Consider the following 18,652-nt stretch of genomic DNA (forward strand, 5'->3'; position numbering starts at 1 on the left):
GTGGTTGTTGTGGGAGACGCAGTGGTTGTTAAATGAGTCACTGTAGTTATGGTGGGAGCCGCTGTGGTTGTAGTGGGAGCTGCTGTCATTGTTGTAACATCAGCTGTGGTTGTTGTGGGAGTTGATGTGGTTATTGTGGGAGTCTCTGTGGTTGTTGTGGGAACCCTTGTGGTTGTAGTGTGAGCCGCTGTGGTTGTAGTGGGAGTCGCTGTGATCGTTGTGGTTGCCACAGTGGTTGTAGTGGGAGCAGCTGTGGTTGTAGTGGGAGACGCTGTGGATGTAGTGGGAGCAGCTGTGGTTGTAGTGGTAGCCGCTGTGGTTGTAATGGGAGCCGCTGTGGTTGTAGTGGGAGCCGCAGTGGTTGTAGTGAGAGCCGGTGTGGTTGTAGTGGGAGACGCTGTGGTTGTAGTGGGAGCCGGTGTGGTTGCAGTGGGAGCCGCTGTGGTAGTTGTGGGAGATGCTGTGGTTGTTGTGGGAGTTGCTGTGGTTGTTGTGGGAGATGCTGTGGTTGTAGTGGGAGCCGCTGTGGTTGCAGTGGGTGCTGCTGTGGTTGTAGTGGGAACCAATGTGGTTGTAGTGGGAGCCACTGTGGTTGTAATGGGAGTCGCTGTGGTCGTTGTGGTTGCCACAGTGGTTGTAGTGGGAGACACTGTGGTTGTAGTGGGAGCCCCTGTGGTCGTAGCGGGAGCCGCTGTGGTTGTTATGGGAGCAGCTGGGGTTATTGTGGGAGACGCTGTGGTTGTTGTAACATCAGCTGTGGTTGTAGTGGGAGCTGCTGTGGATGAAGTGGGAACCACTGTGGTTGTAGTGGGAGCCACTGTGGTTGTAGTGGGAGCCGCTGTGGTTGTTGTGGGAGCCGCTGTGGTTGTTGTGGGAGCCGCTGTAGTTGTTGTGGGAGCCGCTGTGGTTGTTGTGGGGTAAGCTGTGGTTGTTGTGGGAGCCACTGTGGTTGTTGTGGGAGCCACTGTGGTTGTAGTGGTAGCTACTGTGGTTGTAATGGGAGTCGCTGTGGTCGTTGTGGTTGCCACAGTGGTTGTAGTGGGAGACACTGTGGTTGTAGTGGGAGCCCCTGTGGTCGTAGTGGGAGCCGCTGCGGTTGTTGTAACATCAGCTGTGGTTGTTATGGGAGCAGCTGGGGTTATTGTGGGAGACGCTGTGGTTGTTGTAACATCAGCTGTGGTTGTAGTGGGAGCTGCTGTGGTTGTAGTGGGAACCACTGTGGTTGTAGTGGGAGCCACTGTGGTTGTAGTGGGAGCAGCTGTGGTTGTAGTGGTAGCTACGGTGGTTGTAATGGGAGACGCTGTTGTTGTAGTGGGAGACGCTGTGGTTGTAGTGAGAGCTTTGGTGGATATAGTGGGAGCCGCTGTGGTTGTAGTGGGAGCCGTTGTGGTTGTAGTGGGAGCCGCTGTGGTTGTTGTGGGAGCCGCTGTGGTTGTTGTGGGAGCCGCTTTAGTTGTTGTGGGAGCCTCTGTGGTTGTTGTGGGAGCCACTGTGGTTGTTGTGGGAGTTGCTGTGGTTGTTGTGGGAGCTGCTGTGGTTGTAATGGGAGCCGCTGTGGTTGTAGTGGGAGCCGCAGTGGTAGTTGTGGGAGATGCTGTGGTTGTTGTGGGAGTTGCTGTGGTTGTTGTGGGAGATGCTGTGGTTGTAGTGGGAGCCGCTGTGGTTGCAGTGGGTGCTGCTGTGGTTGTAGTGGGAACCAATGTGGTTGTAGTGGGAGCCACTGTGGTTGTAATGGGAGTCGCTGTGGTCGTTGTGGTTGCCACAGTGGTTGTAGTGGGAGACACTGTGGTTGTAGTGGGAGCCCCTGTGGTCGTAGCGGGAGCCGCTGTGGTTGTTATGGGAGCAGCTGGGGTTATTGTGGGAGACGCTGTGGTTGTTGTAACATCAGCTGTGGTTGTAGTGGGAGCTGCTGTGGATGAAGTGGGAACCACTGTGGTTGTAGTGGGAGCCACTGTGGTTGTAGTGGGAGCCGCTGTGGTTGTTGTGGGAGCCGCTGTGGTTGTTGTGGGAGCCGCTGTGGTTGTTGTGGGAGCCGCTGTAGTTGTTGTGGGAGCCGCTGTGGTTGTTGTGGGGTAAGCTGTGGTTGTTGTGGGAGCCACTGTGGTTGTTGTGGGAGCCACTGTGGTTGTAGTGGTAGCTACTGTGGTTGTAATGGGAGTCGCTGTGGTCGTTGTGGTTGCCACAGTGGTTGTAGTGGGAGACACTGTGGTTGTAGTGGGAGCCCCTGTGGTCGTAGTGGGAGCCGCTGCGGTTGTTGTAACATCAGCTGTGGTTGTTATGGGAGCAGCTGGGGTTATTGTGGGAGACGCTGTGGTTGTTGTAACATCAGCTGTGGTTGTAGTGGGAGCTGCTGTGGTTGTAGTGGGAACCACTGTGGTTGTAGTGGGAGCCACTGTGGTTGTAGTGGGAGCAGCTGTGGTTGTAGTGGTAGCTACGGTGGTTGTAATGGGAGACGCTGTTGTTGTAGTGGGAGACGCTGTGGTTGTAGTGAGAGCTTTGGTGGATATAGTGGGAGCCGCTGTGGTTGTAGTGGGAGCCGTTGTGGTTGTAGTGGGAGCCGCTGTGGTTGTTGTGGGAGCCGCTGTGGTTGTTGTGGGAGCCGCTTTAGTTGTTGTGGGAGCCTCTGTGGTTGTTGTGGGAGCCACTGTGGTTGTTGTGGGAGTTGCTGTGGTTGTTGTGGGAGCTGCTGTGGTTGTAATGGGAGCCGCTGTGGTTGTAGTGGGAGCCGCAGTGGTTGTAGTCAGAGCAGCTGTGGTTTTAGTGGGAGACGCTGTGGTTGTAGTGGGAGCCGGTGTGGTTGCAGTGGGAGCCGCTGCGGTAGTTGTGGGAGCTGCTGTGGTTGTTGTGGGAGTTGCTGTGGTTGTTGTGGGAGATGCTGTGGTTGTAGTGGGAGCCGCTGTGGTTGCAGTGGGTGCTGCTGTGGTTGTAGAGGGAACCACTGTGGTTGTAGTGGGAGGCACTGTGGTTGTAATGGGAGTCGCTGTGGTCGTTGTTTTTGCCACAGTGGTTGTAGTGGGAGACACTGTGGTTGTAGTGGGAGCCCCTGTGGTCGTAGCGGGAGCCGCTGTGGTTGTTATGGGAGCAGCTGGGGTTATTATGGGAGACGCTGTGGTTGTTGTAACATCAGCTGTGGTTGTAGTGGGAGCTGCTGTGGATGAAGTGGGAACCACTGTGGTTGTAGTGGGAGCCACTGTGGTTGTAGTGGGAGCCGCTGTGGTTGTTGTGGGAGCCGCTGTGGTTGTTGTGGGAGCCGCTGTAGTTGTTGTGGGAGCTGCTGTGGTTGTTGTGGGGTAAGCTGTGGTTGTTGTGGGAGCCACTGTGGTTGTTGTGGGAGCCACTGTGGTTGTATTGGTAGCTACTGTGGTAGTAATGGGAGTCGCTGTGGTCGTTGTGGTTGCCACAGTGGTTGTAATGGGAGACACTGTGGTTGTAGTGGGATCCCCTGTGGTCGTAGTGGGAGCCGCTGTGGTTGTTGTAACATCAGCTGTGGTTGTTATGGGAGCAGCTGGGGTTATTGTGGGAGACGCTGTGGTTGTTGTAACATCAGCTGTGGTTGTAGTGGAAGCTGCTGTGGTTGTAGTGGGAGCAGCTGTGGTTGTAGTGGTAGCTACTGTGGTTGTAATGGGAGACGCTGTTGTTGTAGTGGGAGACGGTGTGGTTGTAGTGGGAGCCTTGGTGGATATAGTGGGAGCCGCTGTGGTTGTAGTGGGAGCCGCTGTGGTTGTAGTGGGAGCCGCTGTGGTTGTTGTGGGAGCTGCTGTGGTTGTTGTGGGAGCCGATTTAGTTGTTGTGGGAGCCGCTGTGGTTGTTGTGGGAGCCACTGTGGTTGTTGTGGGAGTTGCTGTGGTTGTTGTGGGAGCTTCTGTGGTTGTTGTGAGGTAAGCTGTGGTTGTTGTGGGAGCCTCGGTGGATATAGTGGGAGCCGCTGTGGTTGTAGTGGGAGCCGCTGTGGTTGTAGTGTGAGCCGCTGTGGTTGTAGTGGGAGCCGCTGTGGTTGTTGTGGGAGTCGCTGTGGTTGTTGTGGGAGTCGCTGTGGTTGTTGTGGGAGCTTCTGTGTTTGCTGTGAGGTAAGGTGTGGTTGTTGTGGGAGCCGCTGTGGTTGTAGTGGGAGCCACAGTGGTTGTAGTGGGAGCAGCTGTGGTTGTAGAGGGAGCCGCTGTGGTTGTAGTGGGAGCAGCTGTGGTTGTTGTGGGAGCTTCTGTGTTTGCTGTGAGGTAAGGTGTGGTTGTTGTGGGAGCCGCTGTGGTTGTAGTGGGAGCCACAGTGGTTGTAGTGGGAGCAGCTGTGGTTGTAGAGGGAGCCGCTGTGGTTGTAGTGGGAGCAGCTGTGGTTGTAGTGGGAGCCGATGTGATTGTAGTGGGAACCGCTGTGGTTGTAGTGGGAGCCACTGTCGTTGTAGTGGGAGCCGCAGTGGTTGTAGTGGGAGATGCTGTGGTCGTAGTGGGAGCTGATGTCGTTGTTATAACATCAGCTGTGGTTGTTGTGGAAGCAGATGGGGTTGTTGTGGGAGACGCTGTGGTTGTAGTGGCAGCCGCTGTGGTTGTTGTGGGAGCCACTGTGGTTGTAGTGGGAGCCGCAGTGGTTGTAGTGGGAGCCGCTGTGGTTGTAGTGGGAGCCGTTGTGGTAGGGCCAGCAGTGGATGTTGTCACCTCAGCTTTTGTTGTTGATATGGGAGCTGTTGTAGTGGGAGCCACTGTGGTTGTAGTGGGAGCCGCAGTGGTTGTAGTTGGAGCCGCTGTGGTTGTTGTGGGAGCCGCTGTGGTTGTTGTGGGAGACGCTTTAGTTGTTGTGGGAGCCGTTGTGGTTGTTGTGGGTGTCGCTGTGGTTGTTGTGGGGTAAGCTGTGGTTGGTGTGGGAGCCGCTGTGGTTGTTATGGGAAACGCTGTTGTTGTAGTGGGAGTCGCTGTGGTTGTTGTGGGAGCCTCTGTGGTTGTTGTGGGAGCCTCTGTGGTTGTTGTGGGGTAAGCTGTGGTTGTTGTGGGAGCCACTGTGGTTGTTGTGGGAGCCACTGTGGTTGTTGTGGGAGTCACTGTGGTTGTTGTGGGAGCTTCTGGGGTTGTTGTGAGGTAAGCTCTGGTTGTTGTGGGAGCTGCGGTGGATATAGTGGGAGCCGCTGTGGTTGTAGTGGGAGCCGCTGTGGTTGTTGTGGGAGCCAATGTAGTTGTTGTGGGAGCCTCTGTGGTTGTAGTGGGAGTCGCAGTGGTTGTTATGGGAGTCGCTGTGGTTGTTGTGGGAGCTTCTGTGTTTGCTGTGAGGTAAGCTGTGGTTGTTGTGGGAGCCGCTGTGGTTGTAGTGGGAGCCACAGTGGTTGTAGTGGGAGCCACTGTGGTTGTAGAGGGAGCCGCTGTGGTTGTAGTGGGAGCAGCTGTGGTTGTAGTGGGAGCCGATGTGGTTGTAGTGGGAGCCGCTGTGGTTGTAGTGGGAGCCACTGTGGTTGTAGTGGGAACCGCAGTGGTTGTAGTGGGAGATGCTGTGGTCGTAGTGGGAGCTGATGTCGTTGTTGTAACATCAGCTGTGGTTGTTGTGGAAGCATATGGGGTTGTTGTGGGAGGCGCTGTGGTTGTAGTGGGAGCCGCTGTGGTTGTTGTGGGAGCCACTGTGGTTGTAGTGGGAGCCGCAGTGGTTGTAGTGGGAGCCGCTGTGGTTGTAGTGGGAGCCGCAGTGGTTGTAGTGGGAGCCGCTGTGGTTGTAGTGGGAACCGTTGTGGTAGGGCCAGCAGTGGATGTTGTCACCTCAGCTTTTGTTGTTGATATGGGAGCTGTTGTAGTGGGAGACACTGTGGTTGTAGTGGGAGCCGCTGTGGTTGTAGTGGGAACCGTTGTGGTAGGGCCAGCAGTGGATGTTGTCACCTCAGCTTTTGTTGTTGATATGGGAGCTGTTGTAGTGGGAGACACTGTGGTTGAATTTGGAGCCGCTGTGGTTGTTGTGGGAGTCGCTGTGGTTGTTGTGGGAGCCTCTGTGGGTGTTGTGAGGTAAGCTGTGGTTGTTGTGGGAGTCGCAGTGGTTGTTGAGGGAGTCGTTGTGGTTGTAGTGGGAGCCACTGTGGTTGTAGTGGGAGCCTCTGTGGTTGTTGTGGGGTAAGCTGTTGTTGTTGTGGGAGCCACTGTGGTTGTTGTGGGAGCCACTGTGGTTGTAGTGGTAGCTACTGTGGTTGTAATGGGAGTCGCTGTGGTTGTAGTGGGAGCCGCAGTGGTTGTATTGAGAGCCGCTGTGGTTGTAGTGGGAGCCGCTGTGGTTGTTGTGGGAGCCGCTGTGGTTGTTGTGGGAGACGCTTTAGTTGTTGTGGGAGCCGTTGTGGTTGTTGTGGGTGTCGCTGTGGTTGTTGTGGGGTAAGCTGTGGTTGGTGTGGGAGCCGCTGTGGTTGTTATGGGAAACGCTGTTGTTGTAGTGGGAGTCGCTGTGGTTGTTGTGGGAGCCTCTGTGGTTGTTGTGGGAGCCTCTGTGGTTGTTGTGGGGTAAGCTGTGGTTGTTGTGGGAGCCACTGTGGTTGTTGTGGGAGTCGCTGTGGTTGTTGTGGGAGCTTCTGGGGTTGTTGTGAGGTAAGCTCTGGTTGTTGTGGGAGCTGCGGTGGATATAGTGGGAGCCGCTGTGGTTGTTGTGGGAGCCAATGTAGTTGTTGTGGGAGCCTCTGTGGTTGTAGTGGGAGTCGCAGTGGTTGTTATGGGAGTCGCTGTGGTTGTTGTGGGAGCTTCTGTGTTTGCTGTGAGGTAAGCTGTGGTTGTTGTGGGAGCCGCTGTGGTTGTAGTGGGAGCCACAGTGGTTGTAGTGGGAGCCACTGTGGTTGTAGAGGGAGCCGCTGTGGTTGTAGTGGGAGCAGCTGTGGTTGTAGTGGGAGCCGATGTGGTTGTAGTGGGAGCCGCTGTGGTTGTAGTGGGAGCCACTGTGGTTGTAGTGGGAACCGCAGTGGTTGTAGTGGGAGATGCTGTGGTCGTAGTGGGAGCTGATGTCGTTGTTGTAACATCAGCTGTGGTTGTTGTGGAAGCATATGGGGTTGTTGTGGGAGGCGCTGTGGTTGTAGTGGGAGCCGCTGTGGTTGTTGTGGGAGCCACTGTGGTTGTAGTGGGAGCCGCAGTGGTTGTAGTGGGAGCCGCTGTGGTTGTAGTGGGAGCCGTTGTGGTAGGGCCAGCAGTGAGTGTTGTCACCTCAGCTTTTGTTGTTGATATGGGAGCTGTTGTAGTGGGAGCCACTGTGGTTGTAGTGGGAGCCGCAGTGGTTGTTGTGGGGTAAGCTGTTGTTGTTGTGGGAGCCACTGTGGTTGTTGTGGGAGCCACTGTGGTTGTAGTGGTAGCTACTGTGGTTGTAATGGGAGTCGCTGTGGTTGTAGTGGGAGCCGCAGTGGTTGTATTGAGAGCCGCTGTGGTTGTAGTGGGAGCCGCTGTGGTTGTTGTGGGAGCCGCTGTGGTTGTTGTGGGAGACGCTTTAGTTGTTGTGGGAGCCGTTGTGGTTGTTGTGGGTGTCGCTGTGGTTGTTGTGGGGTAAGCTGTGGTTGGTGTGGGAGCCGCTGTGGTTGTTATGGGAAACGCTGTTGTTGTAGTGGGAGTCGCTGTGGTTGTTGTGGGAGCCTCTGTGGTTGTTGTGGGAGCCTCTGTGGTTGTTGTGGGGTAAGCTGTGGTTGTTGTGGGAGCCACTGTGGTTGTTGTGGGAGTCGCTGTGGTTGTTGTGGGAGCTTCTGGGGTTGTTGTGAGGTAAGCTCTGGTTGTTGTGGGAGCTGCGGTGGATATAGTGGGAGCCGCTGTGGTTGTTGTGGGAGCCAATGTAGTTGTTGTGGGAGCCTCTGTGGTTGTAGTGGGAGTCGCAGTGGTTGTTATGGGAGTCGCTGTGGTTGTTGTGGGAGCTTCTGTGTTTGCTGTGAGGTAAGCTGTGGTTGTTGTGGGAGCCGCTGTGGTTGTAGTGGGAGCCACAGTGGTTGTAGTGGGAGCCACTGTGGTTGTAGAGGGAGCCGCTGTGGTTGTAGTGGGAGCAGCTGTGGTTGTAGTGGGAGCCGATGTGGTTGTAGTGGGAGCCGCTGTGGTTGTAGTGGGAGCCACTGTGGTTGTAGTGGGAACCGCAGTGGTTGTAGTGGGAGATGCTGTGGTCGTAGTGGGAGCTGATGTCGTTGTTGTAACATCAGCTGTGGTTGTTGTGGAAGCATATGGGGTTGTTGTGGGAGGCGCTGTGGTTGTAGTGGGAGCCGCTGTGGTTGTTGTGGGAGCCACTGTGGTTGTAGTGGGAGCCGCAGTGGTTGTAGTGGGAGCCGCTGTGGTTGTAGTGGGAGCCGTTGTGGTAGGGCCAGCAGTGAGTGTTGTCACCTCAGCTTTTGTTGTTGATATGGGAGCTGTTGTAGTGGGAGCCACTGTGGTTGTAGTGGGAGCCGCAGTGGTTGTTGTGGTAGCCGCTGTGGTTGTAGTGGGAGCCGTTGTGGTAGGGCCAGCAGTGAGTGTTGTCACCTCAGCTTTTGTTGTTGATATGGGAGCTGTTGTAGTGGGAGACACTGTGGTTGTAGTGGGAGCCGCAGTGGTTGTAGTGGGAGCCGCTGTGGTTGTAGTGGGAACCGTTGTGGTAGGGCCAGCAGTGGATGTTGTCACCTCAGCTTTTGTTGTTGATATGGGAGCTGTTGTAGTGGGAGACACTGTGGTTGAATTTGGAGCCGCTGTGGTTGTTGTGGGAGTCGCTGTGGTTGTTGTGGGAGCCTCTGTGGGTGTTGTGAGGTAAGCTGTGGTTGTTGTGGGAGTCGCAGTGGTTGTTGAGGGAGTCGTTGTGGTTGTAGTGGGAGCCACTGTGGTTGTAGTGGGAGCCTCTGTGGTTGTTGTGGGGTAAGCTGTTGTTGTTGTGGGAGCCACTGTGGTTGTTGTGGGAGCCACTGTGGTTGTAGTGGTAGCTACTGTGGTTGTAATGGGAGTCGCTGTGGTTGTAGTGGGAGCCGCAGTGGTTGTATTGAGAGCCGCTGTGGTTGTAGTGGGAGCCACTGTGGTTGTTGTGGTTGCCGCAGTGGTTGTTGTAACATAAGCTGTAGTTGTTGTGGGAGCCGCTGTGGTTGTTGTGGGTGTCGCTGTGGTTGTTGTGGGAGCCTCTATGGTTGTTGTGGGAGCCGCTGTGGTTGTTGTGGGAGTCGCTGTGGTTGTTGTGGGAGCTTCTGTGGTTGTTGTGAGGTAAGCTGTGGCTGTTGTGGGAGCAGCGGTGGATATAGTGGGAGCCGCTGTGGTTGTAGTTGGAGCCGCTGTGGTTGTAGTGGGAGCCGCTGTGGTTGTTGTGGGAGCCGCTGTAGTTGTTGTGGGAGTTTCTGTGGTTGTTGTGGGAGCCTCTGTGGTTGTAGTGGGAGTCGCAGTGGTTGTTGTGGGAGTCGCTGTGGTTGTTGTGGGAGCTTCTGTGGTTGCTGTGAGGTAAGCTGTGGTTGTAGTGGGAGTTGCAGTGGTTGTTGAGGGAGTATTTGTTGTTGTAGTGGGAGCCACTGTGGTTGTAGTGGGAGCAGCTGTGGTTGTAGTGGGAGCCGCTGTGGTTGTAGTGGGAGCCTCAGTGGTTGTACTGGGAGCCGCTGTGGTTGTAGTGGGAGCAGCTGTGGTTGTAGTGGGAGCCGCTGTGGTTGTAGTGGGAGCCGCAGTGGTTGTAGTGGGAGCCACTGTGGTTGTAGTGGGAGATGCTGTGGTCGTAGTGGGAGCTGATGTCGTTGTTATAACATCAGCTGTGGTTGTTGTGGAAGCAGATGGGGTTGTTGTGGGAGCCACTGTGGTTGTAGTGGGAGCCGCTGTGGTTGTTGTGGGAGCCACTGTGGTTGTAGTGGGAGCCGCAGTGGTTGTAGTGGGAGCCGCTGTGGTTGTAGTGGGAGCCGTTGTGGTAGGGCCAGCAGTGGATGTTGTCACCTCAGCTTTTGTTGTTGATATGGGAGCTGTTGTAGTGGGAGACACTGTGGTTGTAGTGGGATCCGCAGTGGTTATAGTGGGAGCCGCTGTGGTTGTAGTGGGAGCCGTTTTGGTAGGGCCAGCAGTGGATGTTGTCACCTCAGCTTTTGTTGTTGATATGGGAGCTGTTGTAGTGGGAGACACCGTGGTTGTAGTGGGAGCAGCTGTGGTTGTAGTGGGAGCAGCTGTGGTTGTAGTGGGAGCCACTGTGGTTGTAGTGGGAGCCGCAGTGGTTGTAGTGGGAGATGCTGTGGTTGTTTTTGGAGTTGCTGTGGTTGTTGTGGGAGATGCTGTGGTAGTTGTGGGAGCTGCTGTGGTTGTTGTGGGAGTTGCTGTCGTTGTTGTGGGAGATGCTGTGGTTGTAGTGGGAGCCGCTGTGGTTGCAGTGGGTGCTGCTGTGGTTGTAGTGGGAACCACTGTGGTTGTAGTGGGAGCCACTGTGGTTGTAATGGGAGTCGCTGTGGTCGTTGTGGTTGCCACAGTGGTTGTAGTGGGAGACACTGTGGTTGTAGTGGGAGCCCCTGTGGTCGTAGCGGGAGCCGCTGTGGTTGTTATGGGAGCAGCTGGGGTTATTGTGGGAGATGCTGTGGTTGTTGTAACATCAGCTGTGGTTGTAGTGGGAGCTGCTGTGGATGAAGTTGGAACCACTGTGGTTGTAGTGGGAGCCACTGTGGTTGTAGTGGGAGCCGCTGTGGTTGTTGTGGGAGCCGCTGTGGTTGTTGTGGGAGCCGCTGTAGTTGTTGTGGGAGCCGCTGTGGTTGTTGTAACATCAGCTGTGGTTGTTATGGGAGCAGCTGGGGTTATTGTGGGAGACGCTGTGGTTGTTGTAACATCAGCTGTGGTTGTAGTGGGAGCTGCTGTGGTTGTAGTGGGAACCACTGAGGTTGTAGTGGGAGCCACTGTGGTTGTAGTGGGAGCAGCTGTGGTTGTAGTGGTAGCTACTGTGGTTGTAATGGGAGACGCTGTTGTTGTAGTGGGAGACGCTGTGGTTGTAGTGGGAGCCTTGGTGGATATAGTGTGAGCCGCTGTGGTTGTAGTGGGAGCCGCTGTGGTTGTAGTGTGAGCAGCTGTGGTTGTAGTGGGAGCCGCTGTGGTTGTAGTGTGAGCCGCTGTGGTTGTTGTGGGAGCCGCTGTGGTTGTTGTGGGAGTCGCTGTGGTTGTTGTGGGAGTTGCTGTGGTTGTTGTGGGAGCTTCGGTGGTTGTTGTGAGGTAAGCTGTGGTTGTTGTGGGAGCATCGGTGGACATAGTGGGAGCCGCTGTGGTTGTAGTGGGAGCCGCTGTGGTTGTAGTGGGAGCCGCAGTGGTTGTAGTGGGAGCCGCTGTGGTTGTAGTGGGAGCCGTTGTGGTAGGGCCATCAGTGGATGTTGTCACCTCATCTTTTGTTGTTGATATGGGAGCTGTTGTAGTGGGAGACACTGTGGTTGTAGTGGGATCCGCAGTGGTTGTAGTGGGAGCCGCTGTGGTTGTAGTGGGAGCCGTTGTGGTAGGGCCAGCAGTGGATGTTGTCACCTCAGCTTTTGTTGTTGATATGGGAGCTGTTGTAGTGGGAGACACCGTGGTTGTATTTGGAGTCACTGTGGTTGTAGTGGGAGCAGCTGTGGTTGTAGTGTTAGCCGATGTGGTTGTAGTGGGAGCCGCTGTGGTTGTAGTGGGATCCGCAGTGGTTGTAGTGGGAGATGCTGTGGTTGTTGTGGGAGTTGCTGTGGTTGTTGTGGGAGATGCTGTGGTAGTTGTGGGAGCTGCTGTGGTTGTTGTGGGAGTTGCTGTGGTTGTTGTGGGAGATGCTGTGGTTGTAGTGGGAGCCGCTGTGGTTGCAGTGGGTGCTGCTGTGGTTGTAGTGGGAGCCACTGTGGTTGTAGTGGGAGCCGCAGTGGTTGTAGTGGGAGATGCTGTGGTCGTAGTGGGAGCTGATGTCGTTGTTGTAACATCAGCTGGGGTTGTTGTGGAAGCAGATGGGGTTGTTGTGGGAGGCGCTGTGGTTGTAGTGGGAGCCGCTGTGGTTGTTGTGGGAGCCACTGTGGTTGTAGTGGGAGCCGCAGTGGTTGTAGTGGGAGCCGCTGTGGTTGTAGTGGGAGCCGTTGTGGTAGGGCCAGCAGTGGATGTTGTCACCTCAGCTTTTGTTGTTGATATGGGAGCTGTTGTAGTGGGAGACACTGTGGTTGTAGTGGGAGCCGCAGTGGTTGTAGTGGGAGCCGCTGTGGTTGTAGTGGGAGCCGCAGTGGTTGTTGTGGGAGCCGCTGTGGTTGTAGTGGGAGCCGTTGTGGTAGGGCCAGCAGTGAATGTTGTCACCTCAGCTTTTGTTGTTGATATGGGAGCTGTTGTAGTGGGAGCCACTGTGGTTGTAGTGGGAGCCGCAGTGGTTGTTGTGGGAGCCGCTGTGGTTGTAGTTTGAGCCGTTGTGGTAGGGCCAGCAGTGAATGTTGTCACCTCAGCTTTTGTTGTTGATATGGGAGCTGTTGTAGTGGGAGCCACTGTGGTTGTAGTGGGAGCCGCAGTGGTTGTAGTGGGAGCCGCTGTGGTTGTAGTGGGAACCGTTGTGGTAAGGCCAGCAGTGGATGTTGTCACCTCAGCTTTTGTTGTTGATATGGGAGCTGTTGTAGTGGGAGACACTGTGGTTGAATTTGGAGCCGCTGTGGTTGTTGTGGGAGTCGCTGCGGTTTTTGTGGGAGCCTCTGTGGGTGTTGTGAGGTAAGCTGTGGTTGTAGTGGGAGTCGCAGTGGTTGTTGAGGGAGTCGTTGTGGTTGTAGTGGGAGCCACTGTGGTTGTAGTGGGAGCCTCTGTGGTTGTTGTGGGGTAAGCTGTTGTTGTTGTGGGAGCCACTGTGGTTGTTGTGGGAGCCACTGTGGTTGTAGTGGTAGCTACTGTGGTTGTAATGGGAGTCGCTGTGGTTGTAGTGGGAGCCGCAGTGGTTGTATTGAGAGCCGCTGTGGTTGTAGTGGGAGCCGCTGTGGTTGTTGTGGTTGCCGCAGTGGTTGTTGTAACATAAGCTGTAGTTGTTGTGGGAGCCGCTGTGGTTGTTGTGGGTGTCGCTGTGGTTGTTGTGGGAACCTCTATGGTTGTTGTGGGAGCCGCTGTGGTTGTTGTGGGAGTCGCTGTGGTTGTTGTGGGAGCTTCTGTGGTTGTTGTGAGGTAAGCTGTGGCTGTTGTGGGAGCAGCGGTGGATATAGTGGGAGCCGCTGTGGTTGTAGTGGGAGCCGCTGTGGTTGTAGTGGGAGCCGCTGTGGTTGTTGTGGGAGCCGCTTTAGTTGTTGTGGGAGTTTCTGTGGTTGTTGTGGGAGCCTCTGTGGTTGTAGTGGGAGTCGCAGTGGTTGTTGTGGGAGTCGCTGTGGTTGTTGTGGGAGCTTCTGTGGTTGCTGTGAGGTAAGCTGTGGTTGTAGTGGGAGTCGCAGTGGTTGTTGAGGGAGTCTTTGTTGTTGTAGTGGGAGCCACTGTGGTTGTAGTGGGAGCAGCTGTGGTTGTAGTGGGAGCCGCTGTGGTTGTAGTGGGAGCCTCAGTGGTTGTACTGGGAGCCGCTGTGGTTGTAGTGGGAGCAGCTGTGGTTGTAGTGGGAGCCGCTGTGGTTGTAGTGGGAGCCGCAGTGGTTGTATTGGGAGCCACTGTGGTTGTAGTGGGAGATGCTGCGGTCGTAGTGGGATCTGATGTCGTTGTTATAACATCAGCTGTGGTTGTTGTGGAAGCAGATGGGGTTGTTGTGGGAGCCACTGTGGTTGTAGTGGGAACCGCTGTGGTTGTTGTGGGAGCCACTGTGGTTGTAGTGGGAGCCGCAGTGGTTGTAGTGGGAGCCGCTGTGGTTGCAGTGGGAGCCGTTGTGGTAGGGCCAGCAGTGGATGTTGTCACCTCATCTTTTGTTGTTGATATGGGAGCTGTTGTAGTGGGAGACACTGTGGTTGTAGTGGGATACGCAGTGGTTGTAGTGGGAGCCGCTGTGGTTGTAGTGGGAGCCGTTGTGGTAGGGCCAGCAGTTGATGTTGTCACCTCAGCTTTTGTTGTTGATATGGGAGCTGTTGTAGTGGGAGACACCGTGGTTGTATTTGGAGTCGCTGTGGTCGTAGTGGGAGCAGCTGTGGTTGTAGTGGGAGCCAATGTGGTTGTAGTGGGAGCCGCTGTGGTTGTAGTGGGAGCCACTGTGGTTGTAGTGGGAGCCGCAGTGGTTGTAGTGGGAGATGCTGTGGTTGTTGTGGGAGTTGCTGTGGTTGTTGTGGGAGATGCTGTGGTAGTTGTGGGAGCTGCTGTGGTTGTTGTGGGAGTTTCTGTGGTTGTTGTGGGAGATGCTGTGGTTGTAGTGGGAGCCGCTGTGGTTGCAGTGGGTGCTGCTGTGGTTGTAGTGGGAGCCACTGTGGTTGTAGTGGGAGCCGCAGTGGTTGTAGTTGGAGATGCTGTGGTCGTAGTGGGAGCTGATGTCGTTGTTGTAACATCAGCTGTGGTTGTTGTGGAAGCAGATGGGGTTGTTGTGGGAGGCGCTGTGGTTGTTGTGGGAGTTGCTGTGGTTGTTGTGGGAGATGCTGTGGTTGTAGTGGGAGCCGCTGTGGTTGCAGTGGGTGCTGCTGTGGTAGTTGTGGGAGCTGCTGTGGTTGTTGTGGGAGTTGCTGTGGTTGTTGTGGGAGATGCTGTGGTTGTAGTGGGAGCCGCTGTGGTTGCAGTGGGTGCTGCTGTGGTTGTAGTGGGAGCCACTGTGGTTGTAGTGGGAGCCGCAGTGGTTGTAGTGGGAGATGCTGTGGTCGTAGTGGGAGCTGATGTCGTTGTTGTAACATCAGCTGACGTTGTTGTGGAAGCAGATGGGGTTGTTGTGGGAGGCGCTGTGGTTGTAGTGGGAGCCGCTGTGGTTGTTGTGGGAGCCACTGTGGTTGTAGTGGGAGCCGCAGTGGTTGTAGTGGGAGCCGCTGTGGTTGTAGTGGGAGCCGTTGTGGTAGGGCCAGCAGTGAATGTTGTCACCTCAGCTTTTGTTGTTGATATGGGAGCTGTTGTAGTGGGAGCCACTGTGGTTGTAGTGGGAGCCGCAGTGGTTGTTGTGGGAGCCGCTGTGGTTGTAGTGGGAGCCGTTGTGGTAGGGCCAGCAGTGAATGTTGTCACCTCAGCTTTTGTTGTTGATATGGGAGCTGTTGTAGTGGGAGCCACTGTGGTTGTAGTGGGAGCCGCAGTGGTTGTAGTGGGAGCCGCTGTGGTTGTAGTGGGAACCGTTGTGGTAAGGCCAGCAGTGGATGTTGTCACCTCAGCTTTTGTTGTTGATATGGGAGCTGTTGTAGTGGGAGACACTGTGGTTGAATTTGGAGCCGCTGTGGTTGTTGTGGGAGTCGCTGCGGTTTTTGTGGGAGCCTCTGTGGGTGTTGTGAGGTAAACTGTGGTTGTAGTGGGAGTCGCAGTGGTTGTTGAGGGAGTCGTTGTGGTTGTAGTGGGAGCCACTGTGGTTGTAGTGGGAGCCTCTGTGGTTGTTGTGGGGTAAGCTGTTGTTGTTGTGGGAGCCACTGTGGTTGTTGTGGGAGCCACTGTGGTTGTAGTGGTAGCTACTGTGGTTGTAATGGGAGTCGCTGTGGTTGTAGTGTGAGCCGCAGTGGTTGTATTGAGAGCCGCTGTGGTTGTAGTGGGAGCCGCTGTGGTTGTTGTGGTTGCCGCAGTGGTTGTTGTAACATAAGCTGTAGTTGTTGTGGGAGCCGCTGTGGTTGTTGTGGGTGTCGCTGTGGTTGTTGTGGGAACCTCTATGGTTGTTGTGGGAGCCGCTGTGGTTGTAGTGGGAGATGCTGCGGTCGTAGTGGGATCTGATGTCGTTGTTATAACATCAGCTGTGGTTGTTGTGGAAGCAGATGGGGTTGTTGTGGGAGCCACTGTGGTTGTAGTGGGAGCCGCTGTGGTTGTTGTGGGAGCCACTGTGGTTGTAGTGGGAGCCGCAGTGGTTGTAGTGGGAGCCGCTGTGGTTGCAGTGGGAGCCGTTGTGGTAGGGCCAGCAGTGGATGTTGTCACCTCATCTTTTGTTGTTGATATGGGAGCTGTTGTAGTGGGAGACACTGTGGTTGTAGTGGGATACGCAGTGGTTGTAGTGGGAGCCGCTGTGGTTGTAGTGGGAGCCGTTGTGGTAGGGCCAGCAGTTGATGTTGTCACCTCAGCTTTTGTTGTTGATATGGGAGCTGTTGTAGTGGGAGACACCGTGGTTGTATTTGGAGTCGCTGTGGTCGTAGTGGGAGCAGCTGTGGTTGTAGTGGGAGCCAATGTGGTTGTAGTGGGAGCCGCTGTGGTTGTAGTGGGAGCCACTGTGGTTGTAGTGGGAGCCGCAGTGGTTGTAGTGGGAGATGCTGTGGTTGTTGTGGGAGTTGCTGTGGTTGTTGTGGGAGATGCTGTGGTAGTTGTGGGAGCTGCTGTGGTTGTTGTGGGAGTTTCTGTGGTTGTTGTGGGAGATGCTGTGGTTGTAGTGGGAGCCGCTGTGGTTGCAGTGGGTGCTGCTGTGGTTGTAGTGGGAGCCACTGTGGTTGTAGTGGGAGCCGCAGTGGTTGTAGTGGGAGATGCTGTGGTCGTAGTGGGAGCTGATGTCGTTGTTGTAACATCAGCTGTGGTTGTTGTGGAAGCAGATGGGGTTGTTGTGGGAGGCGCTGTGGTTGTTGTGGGAGTTGCTGTGGTTGTTGTGGGAGATGCTGTGGTTGTAGTGGGAGCCGCTGTGGTTGCAGTGGGTGCTGCTGTGGTAGTTGTGGGAGCCGCTGTGGTTGCAGTGGGTGCTGCTGTGGTTGTAGTGGGAGCCACTGTGGTTGTAGTGGGAGCCGCAGTGGTTGTAGTGGGAGATGCTGTGGTCGTAGTGGGAGCTGATGTCGTTGTTGTAACATCAGCTGACGTTGTTGTGGAAGCAGATGGGGTTGTTGTGGGAGGCGCTGTGGTTGTAGTGGGAGCCGCTGTGGTTGTTGTGGGAGCCACTGTGGTTGTAGTGGGAGCCGCAGTGGTTGTAGTGGGAGCCGCTGTGGTTGTAGTGGGAGCCGTTGTGGTAGGGCCAGCAGTGAAGGCGCTGTGGTTGTAGTGGGAGCCGCTGTGGTTGTTGTGGGAGCCACTGTGGTTGTAGTGGGAGCCGCAGTGGTTGTAGTGGGAGCCGCTGTGGTTGTAGTGGGAGCCGTTGTGGTAGGGCCAGCAGTGAATGTTGTCACCTCAGCTTTTGTTGTTGATATGGGAGCTGTTGTAGTGGGAGCCACTGTGGTTTTAGTGGGAGCCGCAGTGGTTGTTGTGGGAGCCGCTGTGGTTGTAGTGGGAGCCGTTGTGGTAGGGCCAGCAGTGGATGTTGTCACCTCATCTTTTGTTGTTGATGTGGGAGCTGTTGTAGTGGGAGACACTGTGGTTGTAGTGGGATCCGCAGTGGTTGTAGTGGGAGCCGCTGTGGTTGTAGTGGGAGCCGTTGTGGTAGGGCCAGCAGTTGATGTTGTCACCTCAGCTTTTGTTGTTGATATGGGAGCTGTTGTAGTGGGAGACACCGTGGTTGTATTTGGAGTCGCTGTGGTCGTAGTGGGAGCAGCTGTGGTTGTAGTGGGAGCCAATGTGGTTGTAGTGGGAGCCGCAGTGGTTGTTGTGGGAGCCGCTGTGGTTGTAGTGGGAGCCGTTGTGGTAGGGCCAGCAGTGAATGTTGTCACCTCAGCTTTTGTTGTTGATATGGGAGCTGTTGTAGTGGGAGACACTGTAGTTGAATTTGGAGCCGCTGTGGTTGTTGTGGGAGTCGCTGCGGTTTTTGTGGGAGCCTCTGTGGGTGTTGTGAGGTAAGCTGTGGTTGTAGTGGGAGTCGCAGTGGTTGTTGAGGGAGTCGTTGTGGTTGTAGTGGGAGCCACTGTGGTTGTAGTGGGAGCCTCTGTGGTTGTTGTGGGGTAAGCTGTTGTTGTTGTGGGAGCCACTGTGGTTGTTGTGGGAGCCACTGTGGTTGTAGTGGTAGCTACTGTGGTTGTAATGGGAGTCGCTGTGGTTGTAGTGGGAGCCGCAGTGGTTGTATTGAGAGCCGCTGTGGTTGTAGTGGGAGCCGCTGTGGTTGTTGTGGTTGCCGCAGTGGTTGTTGTAACATAAGCTGTAGTTGTTGTGGGAGCCGCTGTGGTTGTTGTGGGTGTCGCTGTGGTTGTTGTGGGAGCAGCGGTGGAAATAGTGGGAGCCGCTGTGGTTGTAGTGGGAGCCGCTGTGGTTGTAGTGGGAGCCGCTGTGGTTGTTGTGGGAGCCACTTTAGTTGTTGTGGGAGTTTCTGTGGTTGTTGTGGGAGCCTCTGTTGTTGTAGTGGGAGTCGCAGTGGTTGTTGTGGGAGTCGCTGTGGTTGTTGTGGGCGCTTCTGTGGTTGCTGTGAGGTAAGCTGTGGTTGTAGTGGGAGTCGCAGTGGTTGTTGAGGGAGTCTTTGTTGTTGTAGTGGGAGCCACTGTGGTTGTAGTAGGAGCAGCTGTGGTTGTAGTGGGAGCCGCTGTGGTTGTAGTGGGAGCCTCAGTGGTTGTACTGGGAGCCGCTGTGGTTGTAGTGGGAGCAGCTGTGGTTGTAGTGGGAGCCGCTGTGGTTGTAGTGGGAGCTGCAGTGGTTGTATTGGGAGCCACTGTGGTTGTAGTGGGAGATGCTGCGGTCATAGTGGGAGCTGATGTCGTTGTTATAACATCAGCTGTGGTTGTTGTGGAAGCAGATGGGGTTGTTGTGGGATCCACTGTGGTTGTAGTGGGAGCCGCTGTGGTTGTTGTGGGAGCCACTGTGGTTGTAGTGGGAGCCTCAGTGGTTGTAGTGGGAGCCGCTGTGGTTGCAGTGGGAGCCGTTGTGGTAGGGCCAGCAGTGGATGTTGTCACCTCATCTTTTGTTGT

At 55.4% G+C, this 18,652-nt stretch overlaps 1 protein-coding gene across 1 annotated transcript; it reads right to left on the bottom strand.

The window, feature by feature from the left end:
• Positions 1 to 99: 99 nt before the first annotated feature.
• On the bottom strand, positions 100 to 18,642 carry LOC139374426 (hornerin-like). Its single transcript, XM_071115473.1, has 30 exons — positions 18,638 to 18,642; positions 18,304 to 18,435; positions 17,726 to 18,018; positions 17,315 to 17,470; positions 15,895 to 16,054; positions 15,339 to 15,628; positions 14,635 to 14,807; positions 13,713 to 13,738; positions 13,379 to 13,510; positions 12,696 to 13,114; positions 12,484 to 12,568; positions 10,018 to 10,417; positions 9,837 to 9,862; positions 9,503 to 9,634; positions 8,820 to 9,217; positions 8,608 to 8,692; positions 7,522 to 7,921; positions 7,293 to 7,312; positions 6,315 to 6,775; positions 6,147 to 6,271; positions 5,850 to 5,875; positions 4,989 to 5,323; positions 4,777 to 4,840; positions 3,843 to 4,447; positions 3,652 to 3,754; positions 2,770 to 3,064; positions 2,205 to 2,266; positions 1,512 to 1,846; positions 1,048 to 1,195; positions 100 to 481 (listed from the first exon to the last, which is right to left on the bottom strand). Exons 1-30 carry the CDS (start codon positions 18,640 to 18,642, stop codon positions 100 to 102), a joined length of 6,273 nt encoding a protein of 2,090 aa, XP_070971574.1.
• Positions 18,643 to 18,652: the final 10 nt, after the last annotated feature.

This window comes from Oncorhynchus clarkii, chromosome 19, assembly GCF_045791955.1.
Source record: "Oncorhynchus clarkii lewisi isolate Uvic-CL-2024 chromosome 19, UVic_Ocla_1.0, whole genome shotgun sequence".
Lineage (NCBI taxonomy): Eukaryota > Metazoa > Chordata > Actinopteri > Salmoniformes > Salmonidae > Oncorhynchus > Oncorhynchus clarkii.

Excerpts from the sequence above, each read along its gene's own strand:
- LOC139374426 (XM_071115473.1), bottom strand. Across the intron at positions 4,841-4,988 it reads TGGCTCCCACAACAACCACA|CTTACCCCACAACAACCACA; the intron begins GTGGCTCCCACA and ends CACCAACCACAG. Across the intron at positions 4,448-4,776 it reads GCTCCCACAACAACTAAAGC|CTCCCACTACGACCACAGCA; the intron begins GTCTCCCACAAC and ends CAACGACATCAG.